The 22248-nt window shown below is 29.0% G+C and overlaps 2 protein-coding genes across 2 annotated transcripts; one reads left to right on the top strand and one right to left on the bottom strand.

Annotated features, from left to right (window-relative positions):
• Positions 1-2453: 2453 nt before the first annotated feature.
• LOC111689079 (adenylate kinase isoenzyme 6 homolog) lies at positions 2454-22200 on the bottom strand. Its single transcript, XM_046953473.1, has 3 exons — positions 22043-22200; positions 21417-21982; positions 2454-2507 (listed from the first exon to the last, which is right to left on the bottom strand). Exons 1-2 carry the CDS (start codon positions 22092-22094, stop codon positions 21498-21500), a joined length of 537 nt encoding a protein of 178 aa, XP_046809429.1. The 5' UTR covers positions 22095-22200; the 3' UTR covers positions 2454-2507; positions 21417-21497.
• LOC111689078 (probable cytochrome P450 301a1, mitochondrial) lies at positions 5392-20424 on the top strand. The gene is made up of 7 exons (XM_023451580.2): positions 5392-6180; positions 18644-18907; positions 18969-19162; positions 19222-19423; positions 19483-19645; positions 19707-19955; positions 20014-20424. Exons 1-7 carry the CDS (start codon positions 5822-5824, stop codon positions 20332-20334), a joined length of 1752 nt encoding a protein of 583 aa, XP_023307348.2. The 5' UTR covers positions 5392-5821; the 3' UTR covers positions 20335-20424.
• Positions 22201-22248: the final 48 nt, after the last annotated feature.

Here is a 22248-nt window from a genome sequence, read left to right as displayed (position 1 = left end):
ATTTTCTTTAATCGTTTTTAACGATTTAAGCTAAAATTTTAAAGAACAATTAAAAAAAAACAACCAAAATGTGCCATGTTTTGTAAAGAAAACGAAATAGCATTTTTTCGAAAATATATTAAAGAAAAACATTGTGTATTAAAGTAAAAAAAAAACATAGTTAAATAGAAAAGAAGGGGAATGGTTTTTTTTTCCTTTAAGTTCACAATGTTTTGGAATAACTTTTTCTTCATTCTTATCCAACTTGTTTTTTAATTCTCTTTTTTTCTTTTCAAACTTTTTTTCAACTTTTCTTTAAACAAAATAGAGTCTTCTAATGTGAATTAAATGAGAATTTTCAATGAAAATTTTTCAAGATTTTCAAATAAAATTTTAATTTTTTTAATTGAAACCAACAATTTGAAAATTTTGCTTTTAAAAGCTTTAAATGTTTTCATAAAATTGAATAAAATTTTTGTTTGAAATTAAAATTTTTCATATTTTTAATAAAAAAATTGAAAATTTTGTTTCAGATAGAATTAGAATTTTTGTTTGAAATCAATATTTTCGATATTTTTATCATAAATTTAAACATGTTAATATTGAAAAGCTTTAAAAGTTTAATAAAATTTAAAATTTTTAATTGAACTCAAAATTTTCCTTATTTTTTTGTTTTAGAATTTTCCAATAAAATTAAATTTCTAATTCACAATCAGTGTTGAGCGTGTTTTACTGTAGTTTTTCTTAAAAATTTTATTATTTTGTATTTGATTTTTGTTTTTGTCGTGATGATACGACATTAACTTTGAATTTTACAAATATTTTTATTTGAATTTAAAAATTTTTATATTTTTAACAAAAAATTTAAAAATTTTGTTGTTAACAGCTTTAGGAGACTTTTTTTTTGTTTAATTAACTTTCTAAACTTTAAATCGAATATTTATTTTTATTTTAATTAAAAATAAAATTTTATTTAATTAAGATTTTATTTTAATTTAAAAATTTTCACCTACAGCATGCAACTGAATTATTTATAGCAATATACCTCAATTTTTTTTATATAAATAAAAAACAATTTATTTTTTTACCTAATTTTTTTAACACAAAAAACATCCTTTAATTAAAAATAATTTAAAAGTATTATTTTTTATTTAAAAAATTAAAAAAAAAAGAAAAAAACAAAAACTTATAAAAATATAATAAAAATATTATTTAACTGCCTACAAAAAACTACTTAACTTTAAAATTAAAAAAAATACATAAAACCCTGTAAAATAGTATTTAAGTGTAAAAAAAAATCAAACAAATAGTTAATTTTTTTTCTAAAAAAATCAAAAAAATTGCATTTAAACATAAAAATATTTTATAATTTTTTTATAAATAAATAAAACAAACTTCTAAGTGTCTATTAATTAATTAATTTTTATTTTAAAACAAAATGTATAAGTAATTCTAAGTTAATAAGTATTTTTTAAGTCTAATTATAAAATTTTTATTGTTTTTTTTTTTAAGTAAACAAAAAACTAAGCCATTTTTTATAAAAAACTAAGAAAGAAAAACTTCATTTTATAGCCATTGTGTGAAAAAATAAGTCATGATATCAGTTTTTTTTTTATAAATATAAATATTCATTTTATCATACAAACTTCTTAAAATTAATAAATATATTTCATAACTAAACAGAAAAAAATAAAAATAATATTTTTTTGCACAAAAAGAATAAATGTACACTTAAAATGTAATTGAAAGAAAATTAATGAATGACAAGGCAATTATTGCTAAAGATAAAAAAGTAAATATTAAATTTAACATAATTGATAAAAATTAAAAAATAAAAACACAACAAACAACTTAAATGTAAAATTATCATAATTTATAAAATATACAAGAAATAAAAAAACAAATTATTTGAAATCAAAAAAAATAGTGTTATTATTTTACTTATTACCACTTTTTTAACATTTGTTCCCTTCACAATGCTAAAAAGTTCTTTAAAATAACATAAACATGTTGTCGAAATCAAGAACAACCTTAAAATCTACTTGCATGCATGTGTGTGTGTATGTGTGCACATTCAATTTTGTTTGCAAAATCACGCAACTGAAAATTTAAGCTGAAATTGATTTCTTAATACCAGGCGCCCAGAAAGCTTAAAAAAGTAGTAGGTATATTTTGCAGCAAATATTTAGCATACCTTAAGGCTGCACAAAGTATTTGATTCGCCCTGTTAAGAAAATGCTGCACAGGATGTATCAAATAATACTTTAAATCATACGCCTAAAAGTATGTGCATGTTAATTAGCTTTTTTGTTGTACCTTAAGGGAAAAATTAACGTTTTATTTATTCACTTGGTAATGGAAAATGCAATGAGTTTTTTCTTTTAACAATTCATGTTGTTTTTTTAACAAATTGTTTTTTTGTTTATTATATAAAATTCAGCTTAAAACTAAATTTATAATTACATTCATACATATCTATTATGTATTTTGTGTCCAGTATAAAATTCAATTAAATTCCGTTTTTAAATCTGAAAATATAAGAAATACATAAGTGCATTAAAAACCTATTTTAATATGCTCTACGATCAAAAAACATTTAAATTAGTTACAGTAATTATAGTTCGGTATATCTGAATGAGTTCTTAAATCGAACTGAACTAGAACTGAACGGGAAATGAACCAGAACTAAACTAGAACTGAACTAGATCTAGAAGCTTAACAAGAACAAAATTAAAACTTAACCAGAGACTAGAACTGTACTAGAACTAAAAATAAAAAAGAACTGAACTAAAGTGAACTAGAATTGAACTAAAACTGAACTAGAACTGAACTAGAACTGAACTAGAACTGAACTAGAACTGAACTAGAATTGAACTAGAATTGAACTAGAACTGAACTAGAACTGAACTAGAACTGAACTAGAACTGAACTAGAACTGAACTAGAACTGAACTAGAACTGAACTAGAACTGAACTAGAACTGAACTAGAACTGAACTAGAACTGAACTAAAACTGAACTAGAACTGAACTATAACTGAACTATAACTGAACTAGAACTGAACTAGAACTGAACTAGAACTGAACTAGAACTGAACTAGAACTGAACTAGAACTGAACTAGAACTGAACTAGAACTGAACTAGAACTGAACTAGAACTGAACTAGAACTGAACTAGAACTGAACTAAAACTGAACTAGAACTGAACTATAACTGAACTATAACTGAACTAGAACTGAACTAGAACTGAAGTAGAACTGAACTAGAACTGAACTAGAACTGAACTAGAACTGAACTAGAACTGAAATAGAACTGAACTAGAACTGAAATAGAACTGAACTAGAACTGAACTAGAACTGAACTAGAACTGAACTAGAACTGAACTAGAACTGAACTAGAACTGAACTAGAACTGAACTAGAACTGAACTAGAACTGAACTAGAACTGAACTAGAACTGAACTAGAACTGAACTAGAACTAAACTAGACCTGAACTAGAACTGAACTAGAACTGAACTAGAACTAGAACTGAACTAGAACTGAACTAGAACTGAACTAGAACTAGAACTAGAACTGAACTAGAACTGAACTAGAACTAGAACTAGAACTAGAACTGAACTAGAACTGAACTAGAATGAACTAGAATTGAACTAGAACTGAACTAGAACTGGACTAGAACTGAACTAGAACTGAACTAAAACTGAACTAGAACTGAACTAGAACTGAACTAGAACTAAACTAGAACTAAACTAGAACTGAACTAGAACTGAACTAGAACTGAACTAGAACTGAACTAGAACTGAACTAGAACTGAACAAGAACTGAACTAGAACTGAACTAGAACTGAACTAGAACTGAACTAGAACTGAACTAGAACTGAACTAGAACTGAACTAGAACTGAACTAGAACTGAACTAGAACTGAACTAGAACTGAACTAGAACTAAACTAGAACTGAACTAGAACTGAACTAGAACTGAACTAGAACTGAACTAGAACTGAACTAGAACTGAACTAGAACTGAACTAGAACTGAACTAGAACTGAACTAGAACTGAACTAGAACTGAACTAGAACTGAACTAGAACTGAACTAGAACTGAACTAGAACTGAACTAGAACTGAACTAGAACTGAACTAGAACTGAATTAGAACTGAACTAGAACTGAACTAGAACTGAACTAGAACTGAACTAGAACTGAACTAGAACTGAACTAGAACTGAACTAGAACTGAACTAGAACTGAACTAGAACTGAACTAGAACTGAAATAGAACTGAACTAGAACTGAACTAGAACTGAACTAGAACTGAACTAGAACTGAACTAGAACTGAACTAGAACTAAAACTGAACTAGAACTAGAACTAAACTAAAACTAAACTAGAATAGGACTATAACAGAACTAGAGCTTAAGTGGAACATAACTAGAACAGAACTAGTAGAGAACTAGAACAGGACTAGAACACAGCTAGAACAGAACTAGAACAAGAACAGAACAAAACTAGAATAGAACTAGAACAGAACTAGAACAGAACTAGAACAGAACTAGAACAGAACTAGAACAGAACTAGAACAGAACTAGAACAGAACTAGAACAGAACTAGAACAGAACTAGAACAGAACTAGAACAGAACTAGAACAGAACTAGAACAGAACTAGAACAGAACTAGAACAAAACTAGAACAGAACTAGAACAGAACTAGAACAGAACTAGAGCAGAACTAGAACAGAACTAGAACAGAACTAGAACAGAACTAGAACAGAACTAGAACAGAACTAGAACAGAACTAGAACAGAACTAGAACAGAACTAGAACAGAACTAGAACAGAACTAGAACAGAACTAGAACAGAACTAGAACAGAACTAGAACAGAACTAGAACAGAACTAGAACAGAACTAGAACAGAACTAGAACAGAACTAGAACGATCTAGAACGAACTAGAACAAAACTAGAACAGAACTAGAACAGAACTAGAACAGAACTAGAACAGAACTAGAACAGAACTAGAACAGAACTAGAACAGAACTAGAACAGAACTAGAACAGAACTAGAACAGAACTAGAACAGAACTAGAACAGAACTAGAACAGAACTAGAACAGAACTAGAACAGAACAGAACTAGAACAGAACTAGAACAGAACTAGAACAGAACTAGAACAGAACTAAAACATAACTAGAACTACACTAGAGGATAACTTGAACAGAACTAGACATAAGCTTAAACTCAAAATAATTGACTTGTATTTATGTTAATAACATTTAAAGTTTATTAACATTCGTATAATAATGTTAAAATAAAATGGACATAAGAGTAGCTTTAAGTTCTTTAGAAAAAAGCTTCATACAATCAACAGTTATAGCATAAACTGAACGAAACTCTAGCAAAGAAGAAACAATATGCAGATAACAAACAAACAGTTGCTGTTGAAACATTAAACATAGCGGTCTTTGGTAACGGCAGTACGCGGTGAAAAATAAAAAAGGAATTTAATTAATAAAACGAAAATAATTGTGTATATATACCACAACAAAAGAAATAATAGTAATACAACAAGACGTGTATTAAATTTTAAATTTATAATTGATAAAACGGGGAAAAAATACCAACGAAAAAAAGTAATACAATATGAAATAAGATAAAATAAATTAAAGTGAAATTTTAACAGCAGAATACAAATTGTACAATTTGATAAAAGAAGTGTTAAAATTAATTATAATAATTAAGCGAATTAAACTATTACTACTACTACAGACACAACGAATGAACTTGAGTTAATTGATCTTAACCACTGACCTTAAGATTTTTCTTTTTGTAGTTTTATTACATTTTAAATAAAACTTATAAACATGACTTCGTTGTCATTAAATTTAATGCGTGTAACTTGTAATACAAACACGTTAACAGCTTTAGCTGTAGCTGGCAGATATTCGTTTAGATCAAACTCAGCACAACCATCAACATCGTCGTCGGCATCGGTGTCGCCAACAGCAACAACTAAAAAGTCTACCAATTTGTTTAAACAAACTAAACGTCAAAATTCCTCTGCCACCGCTGATGCTGCCGAGGTCACTGCTTGTCCTCATTTTGCTTTTAATACGGCCGAATCAACATCGGCCGTACATCATACAGCTGAATGGCAAAATGCTTTGCCGTATCATGAAATACCTGGACCAAAACCTATACCAATATTAGGCAACACCTGGAGGTGGGTTTTTTATTATTATTAGTTGTTTTTTTTTTCTAATTCTTTGATTTCGATTTGAATTTATGTATTTGTATGTGTTTATTGAAAAAGAAAAAAAACAGCAAAAACAACAACAGCTATAACAATAACGTAACGGTCATTTGATTTTTATGAATGAAAACAAAAGACTGAAGCCACAAACTTGATATTCGTAGGTGCATACAATTCAAATACATACACACATACACATGTATATTTGTATGTATTTCAGTGATGCATTTAAAAACAATCGTGTTACTTTATTTAAAGTAATTAAAAAATTTCAGAAATTTAAAATATTTTTTATTAAAAATTAGCGCATTTTTTACTAAAATTAAGAGTGATCGCAAATTGATATATTTTTAAATAAAAAATTTTGAGTGGAAACGAATACGAGTTATCTTTTGAGGTCATGTGTGTTGCCAAACAAGTCTATTGACTACTTTATGAACTAATATATATTGCCATTTACTGACTATTATATTATATATAATAGTCAGTAAAAAAGCTAAAATTATGGACTAATCCATTAGCTAGTCGTTATTCTATTCTATTGACTAGTCTATTCACTAGTTCTTGAGCTTATCTATTCACAAGTCCTCGTACTTATATAGTGAAGAGTCCTAGGACTTGTCTAGTGAATATGGTCTAACCACTCGATTATTCTTTTCATTAGTCTTTGAGCTATATGATTTCCAATTTAATCAATAGTCTAAAGACCGATCTATGAAATAATCTCTTGACTCGTTTATAGACTAGACTAATTACTAGTCTATGGACTAGTCAATTGACTAATCTGTATAATAGATTATTACTGATTAGCCCGCAAACTAATCCATTGTATAGTCTATGGAATATTTTATTCTATTGACTAGTCTACTGACTAGTTTATAGACTATTGTCTTGTTTACCGACTAATCTATTGACTTATCTTTGGACTTCGGATTATTCTACTGATTTCCCTTTGTACTAGTCTATGGTCCATTATATAGACTTATATATTGACTCATCTATAGACTAGATTATTGACTAGTTAAGAACTATAATATTGACTAATAAATAATAGACTATTATCTAATCTAAGGTAGTCTATTGTGTAATCTATGGACTATAGTCTACTGACTAGCATATTGACTAAACTATTGGAAACTATATACTAGTCTCTTGACTATTCTGTATACTAATCTCTTGACTAGACTTTTGACTGGTCTATGGACTAGTCAATTGGCTATTCTATATTCTAGTGTATGGACTTGTCTCTGGTCAAATATATTCAGTAGTCTATTGTGTAATCTATGGACTATAGACTATGAACTAGACTAATGATTAGTCTATTGTATGATATATGATCTAGTCTCTTTACCTTTCTACAGATTAATCTGTTGACTGGTATATTGACTAGACTATTAATAAATCTATTAACTATGCTATGGTCCAATGCATTCATTAGACTATAGACTAATCCTAGACTAGACTATTGATAAGTCTATGAGTTAGACTATTGATATGTGAATGGACTAGCCTATGGACAAGCCAAGTCGTTGGATAAGTGTACGATCTTCTTAGACCATAAACTAGCCAATAGACTAGATAATAGAATACTTTACAGGGTTATCTATTAAGTACTCTATAGACTAGCTTATTAACTACACTATGAACTAACTTATTAGCTAAATAATTTAGCTGCATATTAACATTTAGATGGAATAGATAGATAGTTCTGAATTTTCCATCGCTGTTTAGATATCATTTTCAAAATTTTAATTCAGATATTTGAGTTAATTGTGGCACACCCTTTATACTATAAAATATCTGTAGAGTAAACAAATTGAGTTTTTTTCTCTTTTTTTGCGGTCTAAACTTGTTTAGCTTTAAAAATTGCAAACAGGAAAATTGTATTTCCGAATGAAAAGTGTAATTTAAAATATTTTGCACAAGTTTAGTAGTTTTTCTAAACCATAAATTGTATACAATTTTACAACAATAAAAAACTCTTAATAAAATGTAAACAAAAAAATCGGAAAGTTTTTTTCAAAATAGACCGACAGACATTAATTTTGTTCTAGGTTTTCTGAAACACAAACTAATTTAGTTTTTTTAACAAAAAAAAATAATTTTTCAACCATTTAGTAACATTTTTATTTGCCTAGACCTATTTCTTTATTGTGCCAACAGTATACAGAAGGACGGACATAAGTTTTGCTAAAATATATATTTTCATTGTTTTAAACAATTTTGAATTATTTCATACAACTTTTATTAAAACCCTCGTAAACTAAATCTACTTCGTTTTAAACAAAACTCTTTAACGAGCTAAAAACATTAATCGTGTGTAGAATTTATAGCAATTATCTGGCATTTTTTCTTTAAATATAAAAAATGTCATGCTTGAATCAGTAGATTTATATTTTTCATAATAAAAAAACAACATGCAACTAGAATTATATCTGCGTGAATAGAATAAAAATGCTAAAAGCCTTCATAAAAATAAAATTTTAATTTTAGAGAAAAATGCAATCAACACTTGAAATATATAAATACAATGGCAGGAAACTTTATTTTAACATTTTTGAAATAAATAAATATTTAAAAAATCAACAAATATTACAAAAATAAATAAGAGTTCTATATTCGACTGTGCCGAATCTTATATACCCTTTACCATGATGTGGTAAAAAAAAGTCCTCATTTATAGTTTATCACTTACTCCGGGCCCCAAAATGCTTAATTTTCAAGTTTCTAGATACAATTTTATAGAAAATTTAAAAGTACCTTTTCAAAAAAGTACCAAAAAGTTCCTTTTTCGGGTTCTCACATAATTAGGGCTCTATATTCCTAATTTTATGTATCTGGTCTCAATATTATAAAAAGTTCAAAAAGTACCTTTTGAAAAACAAAAAAGTACCAAAAAGTTCCTTTTTATGTGTTCCCACCTAATTCCGACTCTACATACTTAATTCCATGTTTCTTGGTTCAATATAATAGAAAATTCAAAAAGTACCTTTTATAGAACGAAAAAGTACATTTTTATGTGTTCTCCCATAATCCCAGATCTACATACATAATTTCATATTTCTGGATTCAGTATTATAGAAAGTTCAAAAAGTACTTTTTGAAAAACGAAAAAATACCAAAAAGTTTTTTGGTAGAGTCGAAGTTATGTGAAAACCCATTCACATAATTTCGACTCTAGGTACTTAATTTCATGTTTCTAGGTCCAATATAATAGAAAATTCAAAAAGTACCTTTTGTAGAACGAAAAAGTACCAAAAGTGTTCTCGCCTAATCCGGGCTCTACATACTTAATTTCATATTTCTAGGTTCAAAATAATAATAAAAAAACAAAAATTGTTTTTGGAAAACAAAAAAGTACAAAAAGTTCGCTCTTAGAGTTTTTCACCTAATTTCGACTCTACGTAATTAATTTCATATTTCATTATTATAGATAATTCAAAAAGTTCCTTTTGGAAAACAAAAAATAATCTAATCCGGACCCTTTACACTTAATTTCATGTTTCTAGGTTCAATATTTTAGAAAAATCAAAAAGTTACTTTTGAAAAACGAAAAAATTCCCCTGTTATGGATTCTTACTTAACCATGTTTCATGCTTCTAGGTTCAATATAATAAAAAATTCAAAAAGTACCTTTCGAAAAAACGAAAAAGTACCAAAAAGTTCCCTTTTATGTGTTTCAACATAAGCCAGGCTCCACATACTTAATTTCATGGTTCTAGCCAATAACAACAAGAGTAGCTGCTCTCGCTCTGTTACTCTTGCTCTGCGTTGCTTTTGTTTGCAATTTCTGTCTGAGCATGAGGTTCTCTCGATTTTTTGCTTATATCTCTGGTATTAATAAACTAAATTTGCTGATTTTAAATAGCATTCTTCCCGATCGTATGTCTGATAGAATTATAGAAGATTCTGATCTCGGAGATATCTGGGTTTTCTAAAAACTAATTTCAACATACACACGACATCTCCCCCAGGCATGTTTCCATGATGAGTGTCACATCTTGGTGTATTGTAATCCTGGGGTAAAGAGTTGCGACCAGTACCTGGTGTTAAACTGGTGTTTACAATTAAACGTAGTGGCTGTGCTTTGAACCCAAATCGCAGGAAGAGAATGCTTGGTTCAAAGACTGATACGTGGTGAAATATAATTTTCAAGATAAATTTCTGTTATCGTTCCTAGATGCTACAAGCGATACAATTTACAGAGCATAGCTCTAGATTAATAAAATGTTGGATTTGATCTGAAAATGCAAAGATTGTTCTGATGTCTTCTCTGATTCTATAGAGATAATGGAGCAATTGATGGATTTGAGGGATGGAATGATGGTGTAACGATGTGTTAGACTATGGTCTAGCAAAAAGGGACGAATGGTGCAAGGTCGTCACTGCCCTTTCTTTAATTTGTTAGTGATTTTTCAACATGGTTGAGTGCGTTGGAGTTTACTCTAAAATATGCTCAACTCTTGGTGCTATTGCAGAATCAACAGATCCATCTAGTAGTGTGGTCGGGCTATATTGAGCTGGAGTAAAGTGCTTGTACATTGACCGGACCATCATACATGTACGCAAAGTACAACCTGCGTGTAAGATACTCAAAGGGGCAGTGGCGAGTTGTTTATTATACTCAACCAGTGGTTGCGGAACTACAACAGTGAGGTAGGGCTGCGCACCAGTTACTCACGTACAGCACTTCGACTTTATACACACAGACAGACGGACAAACGGTCAAGGCTAAATCGTCTTCGCTTTCTATGAAGATTCAAAACATATAGGGTCGGAAAATAATATTATAGAAATTACAAATGGAATTAAAAAAGGGTATAAAATTACTCTTATTAAGAAATGCCCTCATGTACTTAACAGTTGTATGAAAACTATTTTTTTATTTTAAATCAATTAACAATTTTATAGAAAAAATATTTATAAAAAGAAGAAAAAGTATGTCATTTAATACGAAAGTTTTAAAATTTACATAAAAACAAAAGCAATTTCTTTGTTGAAAAAAAATACACAACAAAAGTCTTAAGCTAAGAACCAGTTTCGAAAAGAAGAAATATTATTTTTAAAAAACTACTAAAACTACTTTAAAATAAATAAAGTTACTATTAATAAGATTCTAAATTTATAAATAAATTCTTAAAATATGTAAAAAGATTATACAATACACGACATTGAAAGTTATTTGTATTGTAATTTTTTTAATAATTAATTAATATTATGTCAAATAACATTAGTATTAACATATTGAAATTTTGTAATTTGGCTAAAAGACAAGAAGATGACAAGCAAATGTTAGCATTTCCTATGTAAATATTAAAGACTTAAGACACAAACTGTGGCGAGTAAAAAAATGCACGTTTTTATTTGCTATAAAAACAAAAGACTTAAGACACAAACTATTGTTTGCAATTACAATGTTTCAAAAAAAAAGAAACAAAGAAGAAGTACATACATACAACCATATGTACATATTTTTATGCCAACTACTTAACGTCTATATGTGTTATTTTTTTTTTAATGTCAATGAATTTTATTATCTAAAATCAAATAATCAACGACAAAATAACTGCTTTCACTCTGCCTATCTTCTTTTGTTTAACACACTTGGCCTGAAGACGGATTTTGCGTTTGAAAGTTTTTTTATATACAATTTTATTTCTAAACATACATGCATGCTATGTATGTTTTTAATACCAAGTTTATTGGAATGTTTAAATAAGCGTGTGTGTGTTTATGGTACACGCATTAATTATTACATAAATATAAATATTTGAAACAAGACACGTACCAGACTAAAAAATGTATTTGCTGTTTTTTTTCTATACACACATCAGTGCAATGCAAATGTCTTCTACTGCAAACACAATAAAAAATATGAAACCTTTATCAAAGCTCTTTACACACTCATACGAGGGCAATATAAAAAGTAATATCTGATCTATAGTATTGACTATAGACTGATCTATAGTATTGACTATAGACTGATCTATAGTCTTGACTATAGACTGATCTGTAGTCTTGACTATAGACTGGTCCATAGTCTTGACTATAAACTGATCTATAGTCTTAACTATAGACTGGTCCATAGTCTTGACTATAGACTGGTCCATAGTCTTGACTATAGACTAATCTATAGTCTTGACTATAGACTGATCTGTAGTCTTGACTATAGACTAATCTATAGTCTTGACTATAGATTGATCTATAGTCTTGACTATAGACTGATCTATAGTCTTGACTATAGACTAATCTATAGTCTTGACTATAGACTGATCTAAAGTCTTGACTATAGACTGATCTACTGTCTCGACTAAAGACTGATCGGTAGTCTTGACTCTATACTGATCTTTTATCTTGACTATAAACTGGACTATAGTCTTGACTATAGACTGGACTATAGTCTTGACTGTAGACTGGACTATAGTCTTGACTGTAGACTGGACTATAGTCTTGATTATAGACTGGACTATAGTCTTGACTATAGACTGGACTATAATCTTGACTATAGACTGGACTATAATCTTGACTATAGACTGGACTATAATCTTGACTATAGACTGGACTATAGTTTTGACCATAGACTGGACTATAGTTTTGTCTATAGACTGGACTATAGTCTTGACTATAGACTGATCTATAGTCTGGACTATAGTCTGATCTATAGTCTGGACTATAGACTGAGCTATAGTATGGACTATAGACTGAACTATAGCCTGGACTATAGACTGACCTATAGTCTGGACTATAGACTGACCAATAGTCAGGACTATAGACTGATCTATAGTCTGAACTATAAACTGATCTCAAGAAACACTTTTAGTATTGATTATTCAAAAGTTTTGAATTTAGACTGATACATATATAGTTTTAACTATATAGATCTATAGTCTTGAATATAGACTGATCTATAGTCTTGACTATAGACTGATCTATAGTCTTGACTATAGACTGATCTATAGTCTTGACTATAGACTGATCTATAGTCTTGACTATAGGCTGATCTATAGTCTTGACTATAGACTAATCTATAGTCTTGACTATAGACTAATCTATAGTCTTGACTATAGACTAATCTATAGCCTTGACTATAAACTGACCTATAGTCTTGACTATAGACTGTTCTATAGTCTTGACTATAGACTGGACTATAGTCTTGACTATAGACTGATCTATAGTCTGGACTATAGACTGATCTATAGTCTTGACTATAGGCTGATCTATAGTCTTGACTATAGGCTGATCTATAGTCTTGACTAAAGACTGATCTATAGTCTTGACTATAGACTGATCTATAGTATTGACTATAGACTGATCTATAGTCTTGCCTATAGACTAATCTATACTCTTGACTATAGACTGATCTACAGTCTTGACTATAGACTGATCTACAGTCTTGACTATAGACTGATCTATAGTCTTGACTATAAACTGATCTATAGTTTTGACTATAAACTAATCTACAGTCTTGACTATAGCCTGATCTATATTTTGATTATAGACTGATCTATAGTGTTGACTCTAGATAATAGACATATCTATAATCTAGGCTATAAAAAGATATATATTCTTGATAACAAACAGCTGTATAGCCTTCATATCTCTAGCCCTCGTTGAACCCTAATACCATACACTCAAATTTGCATATTGAATATTAACATGTACACATGTATGCCTATTACACTATAAAGGAAAAAAATGCAAATATTTCATATTTATTTTAGCGTTGACCGATTTATTTACAAATACTTTATTGTTTTCATATTCGCACTCAACAGATTAATAAATATTAATTTCAATATAGTAGAAATAATAGCTGTTGGTAATTACCAGGGAACCTAAAACATGCTCTAAAAAAAGTGTTTTAAGCGCTTTAAATATGCCGTAAAAAACTCAAAATATGCTCTTAAAACTTAAAATATATGCTCCAAAAATAAATTTTTTTTATTATTTTTTAACATTGAAAAGCTCAAAAAGACTGAAATTGTAATGAAATAATAAATGTTTAATGTCATATTCTATATCCTACAACATTTTTTATAAATGTTTCATCTCATAGTTTGAAGAACTAGTATAATATAATTCCGTTTTACGTTCAGATAACCAATAAATAACATGAAACCATTTGGTCCCCAAAAAACATATTTCAAACGACAAAGTTTGACACATTTCTTCCAATTGTAAAACTGACATTTTCATCGGTGTTGTCATAAATTCCAATAATTAGTTTTTTAAACTATAAAAATGGATTGATCTCATGAAATCAAAAGTAATCGGTTTTATGTCCGATTTAAAATATAATGCTTTTTTGAATAAAAAACTATAACATAACGAAATTTTTTTTCAAAATTATAAAATAAGCTAAAAAATTAAAAAAAAAAAAAATTATTTTTTTTAAAAGAGTTTTGAAAAAATATTAAAAATATATAAAAACGAAAAAAAAGCGAAAACATCAAAATATGCACTAAAAGAGTAAAATATGCTCTAAAAACTCGAAAATATGCCTTAAATATGCTAAAAAGTCAAATCATGCAAATTTATGCTCTTATGGGTAAAATATGCAAAAATATGCTCTAACAAATCGATGCCAAAATTCTCAAATTGGTTTGAAACTTGTAAATATCTTATCCATAAGTTCATACGACGCACCACAAAAGACATGCATTTGCATATTTTGGTTTCCCTGGTAATTACTATTTTATAAATTTTTGCATTTTGATGGAATCATCGTAAAAATATTGTTAAAAAGACCTTGAAAATTGCCATACAATGTTTAGACATATAAATAAACAAATTATTGTCTAAGGTTAAATTTATTAACACCTTTCGATTCTGTTCTCTTGATAAATGTGTTAAAAAGAATAACCTTATTTAATAATATGTATATTCTAATCATTTCTAACTTACGATAATGCTGAGACATTATATAAAGTTTCTAATTAAATTTGTCAATATGCATGCAACAAAACACATTCTTTAATTTTTTAAAAAAGCAAACGCATTAATAATAAATTTCGAAATTAGATTTTAAATTTTTTGTAAATTTTTTTCATATTTTATAGAAAAAAATATATAATATTGCAGCAAAAACTATGTACGTTTTCTTTAACCACTAGTAGCTGTCAGGTGTTAATTTACAAACTGACAAAATTTATAACATCATAATTGCAGATTATAACACACATTTTATGTTTATTTTTAACTGTATTTATTCAAGGTCATGGTAAACATTAACGACCAAACTGAATTGTATTGTTTCAAATCGATGGATGACAACTTGCCAATTGAAAGAAAAAACAGGGAAATTATATGGAGGTATGAATCATAGAGGAAATTGGTTTTTAAACTAAAACTCTGTTTGTTTGTATAATTTGGAAGCAGTCGAGTGTAAATTTAAATTTGTTTGTTTACAAACACACTTCACTGTTTATTAAAACTACATTTGTTACGGTAGTGAAAAAGTGTTGATGAATTTTGTAAATAAATATTTAAAATTATTTTACCAAATTGAAAAGAATCTTTAACACTTGACCGTGAATTTTGAATTCCTCTTAGGGTTGAAGATGGGAAGGGGGATTTAGGAAATAATGTTGTAAATAAAATCAGGAAGAGAATATAAATGTATATATTTTGAAATTTTGTAAACAATGAGATATCTTACAAAAATGAACTTCAATGAACTTAACTACAGACTATTGTAAAGCCTTTAGTATAGACAAGGCGCGAATCTACGGAGGAAAAAGGGAAAGTCTTCACTAAATACTATTCTAAAATCCTGACTATACACTATTCTACAGTCTTGACAATAAACTTTTCTCTAGTTTTATCTACTATTTTAAAGTATTTACTATAGACTATTCTATAGTCTTGACTATAGACTATTCTATAGTCTTGACTATTCTATAGTCTTGACTATTCTATAGTCTTGACTATAGACTATTTTATAGTCTTGACTATAGACTATTCTATAGTCTTGACTATAGACTATTTTATAGTCTTGACTATAGACTATTCTATAGTCTTGACTATAGACTATTCTATAGTCTTGACTATATACTATTCTATAGTCTTGACTATAGACTATTCTATAGTCTTGACTATAGACTATTCTATAGTCTTGACTATAGACTATTCTATAATCTTGATTATAGACTATTCTATAGTCTTGATTATAGACTATTCTATAGTCTTGACTATAGACTATTCTATAGTCTTGACTATAGACTATTCTATAGTCTTGACTATAGACTATTCTATAGTCTTGACTATAGACTATTCTATAGTCTTGACTATAGACTATTCTATAGTCTTGACTATAGACTATTCTATAGTCTTGACTATAGACTATTCTATAGTTTGACTATAGACTATTCTATAGTCTTGACTATAGACTATTCTATAGTCTTGACTATAGACTATTCTATAGTCTTGACTATAGACTATTCTATAGTCTTGACTATAGACTATTCTATAGTCTTGACTATAGACTATTCTATAGTCTTGACTATAGACTATTCTATAGTCTTGACTATAGACTATTCTATAGTCTTGACTATAGACTATTCTATAGTCTTGACTATAGACTATTCTATAGTCTTGACTATAGACTATTCTATAGTCTTGACTATAGACTATTCTATAGTCTTGACTATAGACTATTCTATAGTCTTGACTATAGACTATTCTATAGTCTTGACTATAGACTATTCTATAGTCTTGACTATAGACTATTCTATAGTCTTGACTATAGACTATTCTATAGTCTTGACTATAGACTATTCTATAGTCTTGACTATAGACTATTCTATAGTCTTGACTATAGACTATTCTATAGTCTTGACTATAGACTATTCTATAGTCTTGACTATAGGCTACTCTATAGTCTTGACTATAGACTACTCTATAGTCTTGGTACAGTGAAATAGCTCCCAAATGAAATAACTTCCAACGAGTAAAATGAAATAAACCCCAATTTCATCAAAAATTAACTTTTAAAATGAAATAACTCCCAAAGTTTAAAATGAAATAATTCCCAGTAATTGGAAGTTTGGGAGTTTTACAAATGTAAGTCCCAAAAAATGCGAAATAGCTCCCAATGAAACAAATCCCAAAAAATATGAAATTATTCCCAAGTCGAAGAATCTATTTGTGTAAAATAACTTCCAATGAAATAATTCCCAACAGAAGTGAAATAACTCCCAACTCCTTACGAAAGTGTGGTGGACAGCCGGCCTTCGGCCGGGCGCAAGGTTTTCAACTCTGGGGTATTTCACACACCGGCTTCGCTAAATTAAGCCTTTTCATGATAAATGGACTATTTGTATTCCATGGAACTTATGTCACTATGCTCATGGGCATTATTAAAATTGTCATATGGAATTGTGATACATTTGAAAGTATCGTAGTGTTTATAATCATAATGATATAAAATACATGGTGTACAAAGAAAGGTTAAATTTAGCGAACCCAGTATTCGAAATACCCCAGAGTGTTAAACCCTTGCGCCCGGCCGAAGGCCGGCTGTCCACGACACTTGTTTAAGGATCCAAAATGCATTATCCACCAAAGTTTGGAAAATTATTACCACAAAATGAAATAACTCCCAACAAGAATGAAATAACTTCCAATTTCAACAAAATTTACAGAAATGAAATAACTTCCAATACATATGAAATATCTCCTAATTTCTTCAAAAAAATGAAATAATTCCCAACAAAAATTTTATTGGGAGTTATTTTATTTCAGTAACATTAAAATATGAAATAAGTTCCAACAAATTGGGAGTTATTTCATATGAAATAATTCCCAATTTGTATGGACAGTTGATTGGGTGTTATTTCATTTTACCCGTTGGGAGTTATTTCATTTGGGAGTTATTTCACTGTACCTATAGTCTTGACTATAGACTACTCTATAGTCTTGACTATAGACTACTCTATAGTCTTGACTATAGACTACTCTATAGTCTTGACTATAGACTACTCTATAGTCTTGACTATAGACTACTCTATAGTCTTGGCTATAGACTACTTTATAGTCTTAACTATAGACTATTCTATAGTCTTTGCTATAGACTACTCTATAGTCTTGACTATAGACTACTCTATAGTCTTGACTATAGACTATTCTATAATCTTGGCTATAGACTACTCTATAGTCGTGACTATAGACTATTCTATAATCTTGGCTATAGACTATTCTATAATCTTGGCTATAGACTATTCTACAGTCTTGACTATAGATTATTCTATAGTCTTGACTATAGACTTTTTATAGCCTTGACTATAGACTATTTTATAGTCTTGACTATAGACTATTCTATACTCTTGACTATAGACTATTCTATAGCTCTATTGTTCGCTATAGTCTTGGTCTTAACTAGACACTGTTTTATAATTATGATTTCTAAATTTCTTTTTATTATTTTACATTTCAGAATGATGCCTATAATTGGACAATATACTGTTGGTGATGTTGCCAAAATTTCCTCTCAACTACATGAACAATATGGACAAATTGTACGTTTTAGTGGTTTGATTGGTAGACCAGATCTACTGTTTATATATGATGTAGATGAAATTGAGAAATGTTATCGTAATGAAGGACCTACACCCTTTAGACCATCTATGCCAAGTTTAGTTAAATATAAGGGAGTAGTAAGAAAAGATTTCTTTGGTGAACTGGGCGGAGTAGTAGGAGTGTAAGTTTTTGTGTTTAAATATAAATATTTTAATAACTAATAAGTTTTTTTTTTAACACAGACACGGTGAGCCCTGGAGGGAATTTAGATCAAGAGTTCAGAAGCCTGTATTGCAGTTATCTACCATACGTCGTTATTTACAACCTTTGGAAGTGGTTACTAATGATTTTTTGGAACGTTGTGAATCTTTATTGGATGCCAATTCCGAACTGCCCGATGATTTTGATAATGAAATCCATAAATGGTCTTTGGAATGTAAGATAATGAATTAACTATTTAAAAATCACTTTTTTTAAATTGTTATTGTTTTAAAGGCATTGGACGTGTTGCTTTGGATACTCGTTTGGGTTGTTTAGAATCGAATTTATCTCCCGACTCTGAGCCTCAACAAATTATAAATGCTGCCAAATATGCTTTACGTAATGTGGCTACTTTGGAATTAAAAGCCCCTTATTGGAGATATTTCCCCACACCATTATGGACTCATTATGTAAAGAATATGAATTTCTTTGTAGAGTAAGTTGTTTGTAAACAAAAATGCGTAGTTAATAATTCCCGATAAATTATCTTTTTAGAGTTTGCATGAAATATATTAAAACGGCAACAGAAAATTTAAAACTGAAAGGACCTTGTACCAATGGTGAGCCTTCACTATTGGAAAAGGTAATTTTATCACAAAAAGATGAAAAAATTGCTACTATAATGGCCTTGGATTTGATCTTAGTTGGTATAGATACAGTAAGTTTCGTGTACTTTTCAATATTAAACAAAATTTTAAAATATTTTCTTTATTTAACAGATTTCTATGGCTGTATGTTCTATGCTTTATCAATTAGCCACTCGTCCGGAGGAGCAGCAAAAAATCCATGAAGAATTGAAAAGATTAATGCCAGATCCTACACAACCATTAACCATACAATTACTAGATCAAATGCATTATCTGAAGGCTTTTATTAAAGAAGTATTTCGTATGTATAGTACGGTTATAGGTAATGGCAGAACTTTGCAAGAGGATACTGTTATCTGTGGCTATCAAGTACCCAAAGGAGTAAGTATTCCTTGTTAAAGAGAACTACAAAAATATATTATTTTTATATTATTTTTAGATACAAGCCGTCTTCCCCACCATTGTCACCGGTAATATGGAAGAATATGTTTCAGATGCTGCTACTTTTAAGCCTGCCCGTTGGCTTAAACCAAGTCAAGGTGGTATTGAGGGTAAATTACATCCCTTTGCTTCGTTGCCCTATGGCTATGGAGCTCGCATGTGTTTGGGTAGACGTTTTGCCGATTTAGAAATGCAAATTTTATTATCGAAACTTTTGCGTTCGTATAAATTAGAATATGAACATGAACCTTTAGAATATGCCGTTACATTTATGTATGCTCCTGAAGGTCCTTTGAAATTTAAAATGACCAAGTATTAGAAGTATATGTGTATGTTGTAAGTTATTTTTAGGTTATTATGTTAAATTTATTTTTATACCTTAATAAAAAGTAAATTATATTTAAAAAAAATGCTGTTTTTTGTCACTTTCATTTTCGGATCGGAAATATGTTTGTTGTTTTAATGATCTTTAATCGATTTTTAATGGGAAATATAAGTGATCGAACATTTGTCAGGTTTGTCATAAAACTATCGAGTTTTCGTGGACAATGGAAGTGATTGCAGAAATTCATTATTGTCTTATTGGAGTGTTGTTTAAAGATCTTGGTTTTGTTCCAAAAAAGTCGATAACTCGACTATCGGCTGTGAAAATAGTCAAAAAGTCGACTTTGCTAATAAAAGTCTGAAAAAGTCGAAAAGTCGGAAAAAAGTCAAAAACTCTAAAAAAGTCGGAAAAACTCGAAAAAAGTCAAAAAATAGTTGGAAAAAAATAGTCAAAAAATCGAAAAGTCGGAAAAATTCAAAAAAGTCGGAAAAAGTCAAAAAAGTCGGAAAAAGTCGAAAGTCGATTGTAGAAAGAAGTCAAAAATAGTCGAAAAGTGGAAAAAAGTCGAAAACTCTAAAATAGTCGAAAAAATTGAAAAGTCGGAAAAAGTCGAAAAAAGTCGGAAAAAGTCGAAAAGTCGAAAAAAAAGTCGAAAATAGTCGAAAAATAATTAAAAAGTCAAAAATACGCAAAAAATCAAAAAGCCGGAAAAAAGTCGGAAAAATTGTAGAAAAATAGTCAAAAAATGGAAAAAACGTCGAAAACTCGAAAATTGTCGAAAAAATAGAAAAGTCGAAAAGTCGACTATTTATAAAATACTTATAGTCGAAATGTCTAAAGTTAAAAATAGTCAAAAAATGGAAAAAACGTCGAAAACTCGAAAATTGTCGAAAAAATAGAAAAGTCGACTATTTATAAAATACTTATAGTCGAAATGTCTAAAAGTCGACTTTTCGTTTCAACTATAGAACCCTAATTTTAGTATTTAAATTTCTAGATCACTAACCCAGCAACTACATTTCTTTAAAAGATCACATTCTACCCTGTTCAATATAACATTAGTTTGTTTTCCTTACCTTTAATATCTCTATCCTTTCAATATGCCTTCTTTAGTCTATTATTCGTTTCTTCTTGATTTTATTGCAAAACATTACTTTTTATTTACGTTTCCATGCTTTAAACCAACTTTTAATCGCTTTTAAACTATTTTCGGCATCCTGTTTTGTTTCGCCTTTTAGTTCAAATACTATATCAGGTTTATAAGAATCTTTAGCCTCTTCCAATATCGTTCCAAATATTTCACATTCCAAATTTGATTTCAATTTCTTTTCATTGTAATCACGTTCTTTAAGACGATCGTAGAGTACGGTGTTATTGGGACAAGTTACAACAAATACCGCCTGAAACCATCTTTCGGGAAAGAAATCACAACCATGATATTCGACTACATTACCACCTTGTTGCATAAGTGGTTCCATATAATCCATTAGCTTGTCTTCATCTAAAATGGGACATTCATACTCCTCATCGTATTCTTCAATGAAATCTTTTTCTTTAGCCACCTTTGAACAGTCTATCCAATTGAGTTTTAATTGTTCGGAAATTCTTTGGCAAATATAAGATTTACCTACACCAGGTGTTCCTGTGTAAATAAAATTTCTTATGTTTTTGAGTATTAATAATTTGTATGTGAATTACTAACCTGTTATTAAGATATTGGGTAAGGCGTCTACATTTTCATCAGTGGAAGTCATTTTTTAAATATTTTAATAATTCTATTAACTAAATTTTTTCACCAACAATAAATGTAAACAAAAACATGTGCAATTGCCATCAAAAACAGAGATGTTAAATAATGAAAGCTGCCGTACTAATGAATTGTTTGAGTATTCTTTACATTTTTTTTAG

This window comes from Lucilia cuprina, chromosome 6 (genome assembly GCF_022045245.1).
Source record: "Lucilia cuprina isolate Lc7/37 chromosome 6, ASM2204524v1, whole genome shotgun sequence".
Lineage (NCBI taxonomy): Eukaryota > Metazoa > Arthropoda > Insecta > Diptera > Calliphoridae > Lucilia > Lucilia cuprina.
Note: the sequence above shows the minus strand (reverse complement) of the source record. Positions and strands in the feature narration are given on the sequence as shown.

Bases quoted from the DNA above. Each gene is read 5' to 3' on its own strand.
- LOC111689078 (XM_023451580.2), top strand. From the start codon at position 5,822: ATGACTTCGTTGTCATTAAATTTAATGCGTGTAACTTGTAATACAAAC. The intron at 6,181-18,643 runs GTGGGTTTTTTA...TTTACATTTCAG, and splicing joins ATATTAGGCAACACCTGGAG to AATGATGCCTATAATTGGAC. The intron at 19,646-19,706 runs GTAAGTTTCGTG...TTTATTTAACAG, and splicing joins TCTTAGTTGGTATAGATACA to ATTTCTATGGCTGTATGTTC.
- LOC111689079 (XM_046953473.1), bottom strand. From the start codon at position 22,094: ATGACTTCCACTGATGAAAATGTAGACGCCTTACCCAATATCTTAATA. The intron at 21,983-22,042 runs GTTAGTAATTCA...TTATTTACACAG, and splicing joins ACCCAATATCTTAATAACAG to GAACACCTGGTGTAGGTAAA.